The sequence below is a fragment of the Mastomys coucha genome, chromosome X (assembly GCF_008632895.1).
Source record: "Mastomys coucha isolate ucsf_1 chromosome X, UCSF_Mcou_1, whole genome shotgun sequence".
Taxonomy (NCBI): Eukaryota; Metazoa; Chordata; class Mammalia; order Rodentia; family Muridae; genus Mastomys; species Mastomys coucha.
Window position 1 is genome coordinate 131,479,762 of NC_045030.1, and position 11,543 is coordinate 131,491,304.

The following is an 11,543-nucleotide window of genomic DNA, read 5'->3' on the forward strand; positions in this document are numbered from 1 at the left end:
CAGCAACCAACAAATTGGGAAAAGATCTTTACCAATCCTATATCTGATAATGGGTCAATACCCAATATATACAAAGAACTCAAAAGTTAGACTCCAGACAATCAAATAACCCTATACAAAATGGGGTACAGAGCTAAATAGAGAATTCTAACTGGGGAAACTCTAATGGTGAGAAACACCTAAAGAAATGCTCAACATCCTTAGTCATCAGGGAAATGCAAATCAAAACAACCCTAAGATTCCACCTCACACCAGTCAGATTGGCTAGGATAAAAAACTCAGGTGACAGCAGATACTGGAGAGGTTGTGGAGGAAGAAGAACATTTCTTCATTGTTGGTGAGATTGCAAGCTGGTACAACCACTCTGGAAATCAGTCTGGTGGTTCCTCAGAAAATTGGACATAGTACTATGTGAGGAGCCAGCTATACCACTCCTGGGCATATACCCAGAAGGTGCTCCAAAATGTAACAAGGACACATGCTCCACTATGTTCATAACAGCCTTATAATAGCCAGAAACTGGAAACAAGCCAGATGTCCCTCAACAGAGGAATGGATACAGAGATTGTGGTACATCTACACAATGGAAGTATACTCAACTATTAAAAACAATGACTTCATGAAATTCGCAGGCAAATGGATAGAACGTGAAAATATCATCCTGAGTGAGGTAACCCTGTTGCAAAAGAACACGCATGGTATGCACTCACTGATAAGTGGATATTAGCTCTAAAGTTCAGAATACCCAAGATACAACTCACAGACCACATGAAGCTCAAGAAGAAGGAAGACCAAAGTGCAGATGTTTCAGTGCTTCTCAGAAGGGGGAACAAAATACTCACAGAAGGAAATGTAGAGACAAAGTGTGGAGCAGAGACTGAAGGAAAGGCCATCCAGCAGAGACTGCCCCACCTGGGGATCCATCCCATATACAGTCTCCAAACCAGGACACTATTGTGGATGCCAGGAAGTACTTGCTGACAGGAGTACTGATATGGCTGACTCCTGAGAGGATTTTCCAGAGCCTGACAAATACACATATGGATGCTGGCCCAACCATTGGACTTAAAGCATGGTCCCCGATGGAAGAGTTGAAGAAGGGACTGAGGGGATTTGCAGCCTCATGGGGGTAGCAACAGTGTCAACTGGCCAGAACCCTCCAGAGTTCCCAGGGACTGCACCACCAACCAAAGAGTAGAGACTGGTGGCTCCACCTGCATATGTAGCAGAGGATGGCTTTGTTGGATATCAGTGGGAGGAGAGGCCCTTGGGCCTGAAGGGATTGGATGTCCCAGTGTAGGGGAATGCCAGGGTGGGAAGGCAGGAGTGGGAGAGTGGGTGGGGAAACACTCTTATAGAGGTTCCTTCCAGTGTGTTTAAACACATCAGCAACATAAATCACTTGCATGTTGCATTCTGTTCCCCTGCCTCCTAACTTCCCTCGCTTTTTCTTCTTCTCTCAATATGCATACACTCTACTTGAAGTCACAACATACATATTCTCTCTATAAGATGTAGTGATTTGCATACCTATACAAACATGTTTTCTTTTCCCCTATTTTTACAAAAACCGTATCCTGCTGTGTATACTAGTCCTTAGCACTCTGCATTACACACAAACATGAATATTTTTCTATGGTCAAATTTTTCAGCCTAGTTTTTTTTCTTTCTAGCGGTGAGGATTGCACTCAGGACAACATACTTATTAAGCACATGCTGTACCACTGAGCTACATCCACAGTCCCAGATCTAATTTACTTCTTAATGGTTCATAGGATGGAGGGTACCTTATTTATTTAACATTCTTGTACTTGTGTATTTTAAAAAACGTTTTATTTTTATTAATCAAAAGTTTCAATATTAATTTTAGTAAACATGGATATATCACTTTGCCCTGACGTACACAATAGGAATGCTATCTGTTGGTACTATCATTTAATACATTTTTTAACTTTATAACTGATATAATAATAAATTATAGAAAATGTGCTGTATGAATTTCAAAACCAAAGAGAAAAAAATATCCTAGATTTTGATGATTTGATACTTAGATATCCAAAGGGATGCAACAACCACAAAACAAAAATAGAAACTGAAGTAATTCAATAAGATAGATAACTAAAACATTTCATTATATTTTCTTTCCAATTACAAGTTAAATGTATAATAGAGAAAAATAGAAATACCTCATTTACAACAGTGACACTCAAGACACTCAAAACTTTAGCAACATTGGAAGAGATATAAGTAAATCTAATGTATGGAAGAATATGAAATATGACCTACATTAAAGTTTATTTCTGCATGGAAAACCATGACAATTTAAAGTGACAATATTAAGAACTTTGAAACTGAAAAACACATTTATAGAGTTCCTAGGTTCCTAGGCACACACACACACACACACACACACACACACACACACACACACATCTAAACTCTCAAGAATATATTAAAATGTCACTCATAAAAGGAGATAGTTTGTGTCAGATATTAACAAGTATAGAAAAGAGTATCAGCTAAAATATCAGGAATAGAACAAGATCTGATGAACTCATGGAGTAGAGGCAGAGGAATCTCTGTGAATTTACAGCTAGCTTGCTTTACACAGTTAATTCCAGGACTAGAACTAGAGATGTGTAGATAGCCCTTGTCTCGAAAGAAAATTTATTTTTTCAATTTTCAAATTCTGTTGAGTGTCATTTGTGTTGTCTTTTTTGTGTGTGTAACTGTAAATAAAACTATATTTGGTTTTGATTTTCTGATTTTTTTTTTTGAGACAAGGTTTCTCTGTATAGCCCTGGCTGTCCTGGAACTCACTTTGTAGAACAGGCTGTCCTCAAACTCAGAATTCTATCTGCATCTGCTTCCCAAGTGCTGGGATAATGGTGTATGCCACCACTGCCTGGCTGATTTGTTTTTCTAAAATAACATTTTAATTTTAAGGCTATAATATAATTGCATCATTTCCTTTTTCTTTTATTCCATTTAAACCCTATCTTTCAAAGTCATACGCTATTTTTCTTTAATCACAGTTATACACATATATATTTGTTGGTATATATATATATATATATATATATATATATATATATATATTACATATATAAATATACCATGTATAATATTACTTGTGTATATATTCTCAGAGATGAACAGTAAATATTGGAATTGGTCTGTTCTTCCCAGGGTAAGAATATTTCTTCCACTCTCAATATTCCTTAATTTCCTGTAGTATTTTTTGTTGTGGTTTTTTGGTTTTTTGTTTGTTTGTCTGTTTGTTTGTTTGCTTTTTGGTTTTGTATGAGTGTGCTTGTGTGGTGTGTGCTGTGTGGTGTGTGTGTGAGTGTGTGTAGAGTTGAGACTTCATGGCCTTTACCTGTCTGCTTTAGCATGCCTGTCAGTACAGTCCTTGTTCGGGTCACATTTAGTTTACCATGTTGATGAGACCTCATAAGTGTTGTGCATTTGACATTTTAAGAGACACAATCTCATGGAGAGTTTCCTATTCCTCTGGCTGTTAGCCTTTCTGCTACCCTTTCTTCAATGATCCCCCAGCTTTACTTAAGTGCAGAAGTTTTATTATAGATGTGTCAGTTTGGACTGGACTTCACATCTCTGTATTTTGCTACATAATGATTTTTCTATAATACACTGTCTATTGCAAAGAGAGATTTTCTTGATGAGGGATGAGAACCACACTAATCAGTGTGTATAAGACAAGTATTTGAGTGTAGTTAGGGATTGTGCTGGTTTAACAACACAGGCGTCCTTTATTCCTGTTCCACTGTTTTGATGTCTAACCTTATTTATTCTTTCCCAAACTGTCCACATTACTCCTTTGTTCTTAAATAGTACCAGTTTTTCTGCTAGAATCATGAATAAATTTTAAATACCATGATCATTTAAATGATTCCTATTTTACCCCCAGCGTCACAAAAAATAAATATCTGACATAAATCTGATGATATTTCCCAGGACTTATTTTTATTATGGGTATGTCATGTAATTATTGGTTAATAATGCAATATACTACCTTATAAAAGCTAGTGAGTCTAAAGATTTTAGGTAATAATTTCACATTATTTCTGGTTAATAGTTTCTGTTTATTGCTCAGTGTAATTGTAGGCACTAGAAGCTAAAAGTCTGGTGTGTTTGTTCTTGATATACCTTTGGTCTTTTTTTTTTTTCATTTTTTTTCAAGAAGTTTCTTCAAAATAAGACCCAAGTCATATCATTACTTCAGCTGTAATCCTGCATTATCCTTAGATTGTTTTTGATAGTACATTTATTTATTTGTATGTATGTGTGTTGGGGGGGGTGCATACACTTGCCATAGGATATGTATGGAGATTTGAGTATGGCTGGCGGAAGTTGATTCTCTGTTTCAACAATATGGTCCTTAGGATTGAACTCAGGTCAATAGGCTTGTGGTAATTAACTTTATCCCATGAGCCACCTGATTGGCTCCATAATTGTGAATTATTATAAAGGAGCCTTATCACTTTGCCAATATAGTACGAAGTAGGGGAAGTATTCTATGATTTTATGAGTAGGTCTTAGCATTTTAGTGAGTCTTATTTCTTAGCAGATACTATCATGCTGACCTTTGATCTTTTGCTGTCCAAGAAGGAAGGCCAGAAGTGTTAGAGGGACTATTTTCCTTTGTACAATTCAGAGGCTAGGGAGAGCTTTAATGTTCAGTTACTTGCTCCAGTTACTGTTCACTACTAGCTATGATTCTTTTCTGTTCCATGCTTGGGGTAGAGGTTCCCTCCATGACATCAACTCTCTGAGGAATCTGAGAACTGTTGAGCTTCAGTTGGTTTAGCTGCATTCCTTTTATAATAATAATAGTGGTGCTAAACCCCCTTTCATGAGACTGGAAAAGATGTCCCTGGCTCTAAAAATGTAACTGCTTTAAAACGTTATTTCTAGAGTCCTCTAGAAATGTTAATCATTGGTATTCAATAATTGATGGATATTTAATCTTAAAAAAAAGACTACTGAGTTAACAGCAATAGAATAATAGTTTTTATTACACAGTTTTAGCATGTGACATGTTACAATACAGGGCACTGGCATGCATTGCTTCATTTAATCTTTATTATCTCAATAAATATTGTTACCCCTGTTTTTTAAAAAATAGGTGCAACAGCTACTCAAAAACATAAAACTGGTATTTTTATTTAAGTGTTCAAATCAGAACTTTAATTCTTCATGACTCTGAGCTATTAATACCAACATTAAGAATGAAGGTATGACACGATCTTTAGAACATCGGAGGAAAAAGACTCCTTGGAGTAAGGTATTCTAGATTTTTGAGGTATGGTAGAGGTATGGCTTATAAGGTTGAGGTTCATTCCCAATTTGTACTTGTGGTCTGAGCCATATGTTCTATCCTTATATAGCAGAAAGTGTGGGTTCCCTGAAGACCATTAACCAGATGTGTAGATGCTTCAAGGGATAGTACAAAGTCAGGTGAAAGGAGGAAGTCATCCTGGGTGGGGGGTGAGCTTTACATATTCAGATATAAGTGATTTGAGGATCAGAAGTTACTGATGTGCCTTTGTCCACACAGCTGCTTTGTGATTAATCCTTAGAATCAGGTGAAATATTTAAATCATCCATCCTGATCTTCTGGCTGTGAGGAATGAATTGTTTGTTCTGAATGACAGTAAATTAACCATGACCACCATAACAAATGGATTAAAACACTTCCATGGTTATGAGGATGATATCTCATGAGTGGATTGTGAGTACAGTGGTGACTGTTTCAAGACAAAAACTCCAATATCCAAATGAGCCACCCCACAGGTTAGTATCAAGAGACTATGCAAACAGATGTCTCTTTTGCGCATTCAAGTCTCCCAATCCGTCAACTGCTTGTATGTGATATCTGTGTCCAAAGGAGGGCAAAGGGGAAAGAAACTGAAGCTTATAGACTGGCATTATGTTGATTGTGCATGAACATTTTACAAAAACCTGCTCCATGAGGGGAGAACCAAACTATAAAATGAAGCTTGATGCTAAAGAACTGGAGGGAGACAACCTCAATAAATCTTCAAATTGATGCAGTTTATTTCAACAGTATTGGGGCCAATACCTAGTAGAAAAAAATAGACAATGTAAATATTCATAACGTTTAATTATTTAATTCCTTAGTGGTTTTCCTATCTATTCTTAGAATAACAACTCTTCTGAGACTTGATCTGTGCACTTAAAACTTTTTTTCCTCAATGGTCTGTCACAAGGAACCACAGATGAGACAGTGAAATGTGGTATATATGTTCACTAGGCAAGGAAGGCATAGAAGTGATGTAGGGACACCATTAAGCTTAGCAGACAGTAGCTTAGAGAAGAAATATTTCAAATAAGTGGAATCAAGGCCTAGAAAAACATTTGCAATTCTATATACATACATAGACCTAGGTAAACTGACTAACAAAACAACTTTCTGAATGATAATGAGATGGGAACAGACAGAGTCATTCATTCATGTGGTAAAGATGGTAAAGATAACTTGCTAAGGCCCCTCCAATCAAAATACAGTTCCTCCACTAGCCTGCTAAGACTAATGTTAGAGTACCCTGTAAAGAGCTGTGCATATTCAGGCACCCGAAGTATTATGGTGCTGACAGATAGTTAAACAATTAGTGAGGATTTATTTTTATCTGATCAGTCCATTAGCTCCATTGCTTATTAAACAGAACAAGAGATTCTATAGAGATATGATCCAGGATCAATAGGTTTAGAAATGGAAACATTCTTTGTATCTATAGTACTGTTGCCTAAGACTGTGGCACATAAAAGTTCTGCCTTTGGGTAAAGGCAAATCACATAGTACTTCATATTATCTCCATAACAGAAAGTGTAGAACTGAGACTTAAAGAAGTTGGGTAAACCCTGAATTTCAGCCTGGAGATATGGTCACCCAAAAGTAGGTTTGTTTTTCATCTTTACCACATGGCTTGAGGAGGAATGAGGATGGCATGAAGACATTTCCACAAGCTGCAGTTTTACAAAGACACACCTACTTCCGCTAGCTACAAGGAGTCATTTATATGTCTAAATGGCAAGTTAGAAAGTACACAAGACTGTCGAGATTTATCTCAGAGGACATGCAAAAATGCTAGCCTGTTTATTTATCAGGATCTATTTCTAAGTCCTCTTCATATTTTAGTTTCTACTTCCTGCATTGGAGTAGGAGGTATCTGTGATCAGTGAATATAAAAGTACTTGTAAGTAATCACATATGAATTTTCCCCAAAATGGCATTAGAAAATGAGGGCATTTATCTTTGAATAAAATAAGTGTGTGGGCTTTTGCCTGCCCCCACCACCTCTATGTGAGAGCACAGCAGCTCAGCTTTCATTTTCCTTTCCTCTCAAAATGCCCAGAGGGACCATATTTTTGTTTAATGACCTTCAGAATTATTCTTTAGAAATCTGAGGCTATCAGTGTTGGAAGCAATGCGAAAATAATTGTGGATTATTGTTGTATGACGTTAGTGGCAGCTGGGCCGATTTTTTTCCTCTCTGTTTAGACTTTTCTCCATTTTCCCAGAAACCTTATATCCCAAGGTTTAGCTCAGAAGCAAATCTCATATAGGTGATAAACCTTGCCAGACATGCTATGTAATATAATTTCAGACAGACTCTTAACTGTTCTTCAGAAAGACCCCAGGGAGTAAAGCAGCCTTCTATCTAGATTCCCTCTGTTGTATTCCTTTTATTTACTCTCTGAAAATGTGTTTGGCTAGTGGTAGTGGACATATCTCTTGAATATTATACCGATGAACTTAAGTGCCAATTTTTGTGCTCTGTTGCCAAATCTACTGCTAACAGAAAAATAAGTTAGAGTGAAAAACTAATAAATATGTACTTGCTTTCACAAATAATTTATAAACATTTATGGGCATTCACAGCTGGGGATTGAGAGTCAACACAGAGTCCAACATTTTGTGAGTACTTGAGATATATGTATGGAATGTGGGGGTAAGGAAGAGTAGATGCAGATGTTCCATACACTACAGTGGGTAAAAGAAAAAATACTTTCAGCTATTGTCTACATAATCCACTTTGTAATCAATTTTATAATGCCTCAACTGACACACTCAGAAGGAAGATGATAAAAGTAATTTTGTCTTAACTGTTCAGTACTCCTGCATGGCTACCTGCTATGTTTCCATTAATGTTTGTACAGTGACTGGTTAACAATTTATTTAAAACTTTCTAGTTGCAAGGAGAGCAACTTAGAGCAATATATAAAAGTAGTTTGAGAAAATTCCCAAATCAAAGTTACTTGCCTGAGTATTCTTCGATACTTGGTGGCTAAGTGCATGTCACTCACTGGAAAAGTACTCTACATTCCTTTCTTGGAAAGTTCCAAGTAGCATCAAGACTTTCACAGCTAAAGGAAAGGAGAATTTGTTTTAAAAATAAATTTTTCTTCTTTTTTTAATGTATCAATAAATTCACGAAGCAAGTAGTTGATTTCTCTATGCTGTTACTATACCAAAGTACATTTTCATTTTCTGTGTTTCTAAGAAAATTCGGAGCTCTAATTTTTTAGATTCCATCCTATCCCTTTTGACCACAAGTAAGGAAAATCTGAGATATCAGTATTTTGTTTGTTTGGTTTGGGGGGGTTGTTGTTTACTTGGGTATTTTACAACAGAGAATGTCTAATAAAACACTCACAAACGTCAATGCTATTGGAAAAGCCTGTCATAAATGGTTTGTGATACTTCAGATTCCCATCAAATATGCTGCATGGCCAAATGAACCATTGGCCCTTGGGACTCTTAGGAAAGACCAGTATCAATTAGAAAGAACAGGACATTAAAATAACATTTAACAACATTTAACATTACTTTATGTGTGAGTCTTGCATTCTGTGAGCTTGCATGCTTTTCTATTTTTGCTTAGTACCTCCGAAGTCCTGTTTCTTTAGGAGTCAAGTTTTTAAAGTGAATCCTAATGTTGTAACTAATGGTATTTGAACTGGATGCAATAATATGCATCTATGATATTGCCTGGACATTGTTTAAACTTCTTAGTTACACTTTTGGAAGAGCATGTGGAAGAATATAACCATGGAATTTTACCTTGCCAATTCTAAGTCTTCGGCATGTGAATATTTATTTTTCACTTACGACTATTTTCCCTGCAGGAATGCAAGCCAAAAATGTGGAGAAGCATAATAATACAGAAGGGAAATGCTCTTCTCATCCAAGAAGTTCAAGAAGAAGATGGAGGAAATTATACATGTGAACTTAAATATGAAGGAAAACTTGTAAGACGAACAACAGAATTGAAGGTTACAGGTAGGAGCTCATTCTACTACAGTATAACAAATGAAATTTTAAGTACAAGTTGATTTGAAGGGGAAGAGTTTTGTTCAAGAGACAACTTCCCATATACTTAGAATTGGCAGCAAATCAAGCTGTTGGCAATATCACCATTAATAAGGTCCAGTGAACAAAAGATATATGTGGAACATATCTTTTCCACAGTGATTAGAGGTCAAGGGCTCATTGGGTGCCTATGTGTCCTTTGCTGTTATTAAATGTTCTTAATTCTTCAATCTGCTGCTGATTGTGAATGTAGAATTCTGAAAAGATACTGGAACCATTCTGAGATGTTGGCCTAACTTGTGTGAAATCTCCATGTAGGCAAAAACTGCTTTTAGATTGGGGATTTTGTGGGGATTTTGGAATGAAATCCGTTGAACTTCACTTACACAAAATTATTTGCTAGGGTTCTTAGAAAAAGGAACACCACATGAGAGAACAAATGAGTAGGAACTCAAAGGTACTTAAGAGACTCTCTCAGAATACTATTACCTGGTAGATATTTTAGTAATTGATTTCAACCACTTGAGATGGCATCTAAAACTATGATAACATTTTTCATAAGAAGTATTGCAAATCCCAAGAGATGGTGTGATAACTCACTTTTCTTTGTTCATCTGCAAAACTTGGTTAATTTACATGTAAACTAGTTGGGTAGTTCTTACCTAAAACTTTTGGACCAGAAGTGACTCATAGTTCAGTTCTTAAAATTTTTTTGGATATTTACATATAAATAATGAAACAACTTAGAGATGAGACTCAGGCATAATGCAAAATTAATTTATGTTATATAAGACAACTTATACAAATAACCTGTCAGTAATTTTACACAATATTTTCTTATGATCCATTACATGATGTTAGGCATAGACCTTTTCTGTGGCGTCATCTTGACATTGAATAAGTTTTTGATTTTGTAGCATTGAGGAGTTGGCATTCAGAAGTAACATTAATAGTCTTAAGAGTAATATACTTAAGCCTTGTCTATCTAATCACCTAATGTTGACATCATCTAGTTGATTAATGATGACATATACTTGCTAATTTTAAGTGATTTTTTTTAAAAAAATGATGACTTTTGTTTATCTCTGCCTGATCTTTTCGGGTTAGTATTAAAATAGGGATGTCTTGAAAGTTGCTGAATTCAGACATATCACTCACATATTCAGGTAAAATTTTAATCTCCAAGTTTCAATTCACTAGTTCACATTCCATCTTAATAAATAACCATTTTATTTCTTCGTTTCAATTTGCAAAGCACCTCCTGTGAAAGTTTAAATAGTTCTTTGGATTAGAATTTCATGTTCTTTCTCTGTGTGAGTTTTCAAAGTAACTACCATGTTGGACTAATCCTAAGTAGCAAAGATCTGCTTTTGATTAGTTTCTGAGTTCTTCAATGTGAGTTAAAGCTCCATGACACATTCATGGCAGAAGATTCAATCACAGACTTATCATTAATAAGTGACCTGACCATGAACAAGACATGGTCACTTTGACCATAACCACAGATTCTTATCAGATTCATGCTAAGCCCTTGTGTTTGGCAATCATTTATTAAAGTTTATGACATTATAGCAGTTGGCTTGGTTTTAAGCTGAACTATAATAAAGCAAGCATTAAGCCTTCTTTACAGTCTCATCTAATGAATTTTGGTGAGAACAATTTTTGTCTTTAGTTCTATTTCAGATCCTGGAAAAACATGCTAGGGTTGCTTGTATGCATTTATATTACTTTAATTTACATGTGCTAAATTCTTATATAATGAAAGTATGGGCTTAATAATTCATTAAAAAGTTAATGCGTATCTGAGTCAAGTGGAAAGAAGCAAGAAGGGTAAATATGGGAATCTTTAAATTCAGATTCTCAAACCTTTCCACAAGACTCCAATTTAGTACATCAGTAACAAATTTTCTTTTTGTTGAGGTTCTTCTGTTCTATACCTCTCAAGGATCAAGAATGCTTTGAAAGAGAGTACTACAAGAGAGGACGTTGGTTAATTTAAAAAGCCAAAGTTGTAGATTTGATTTTCTACGTTACAGTTCATGTACATACTATAAACATATTTTCACATGTCTGAAATCATTTCCCTTCAACTACTAAGAGTGAACGTGCAAACTCAGGTAGCTAGGAACCAAGGGAAGTAAGGCAAGGGAATACTCGGGCAAAGCAAGTTCAATCAACAAAATCA

At 35.8% G+C, this 11,543-nt stretch overlaps 1 protein-coding gene across 2 annotated transcripts in view; it reads left to right on the top strand.

Annotated features, from left to right (window-relative positions):
* Il1rapl2 (interleukin 1 receptor accessory protein like 2) overlaps nucleotides 1-11,543 on the top strand; it is a 1,196,863-nt gene that overhangs the window by 651,837 nt on the left and 533,483 nt on the right. For both annotated transcript variants that reach the window (XM_031368558.1, XM_031368568.1), the window contains one exon: nucleotides 9,175-9,328. In XM_031368558.1, the coding sequence (XP_031224418.1) occupies nucleotides 9,175-9,328 (154 nt within the window). The remainder of the gene's footprint in view (nucleotides 1-9,174; nucleotides 9,329-11,543) is intronic.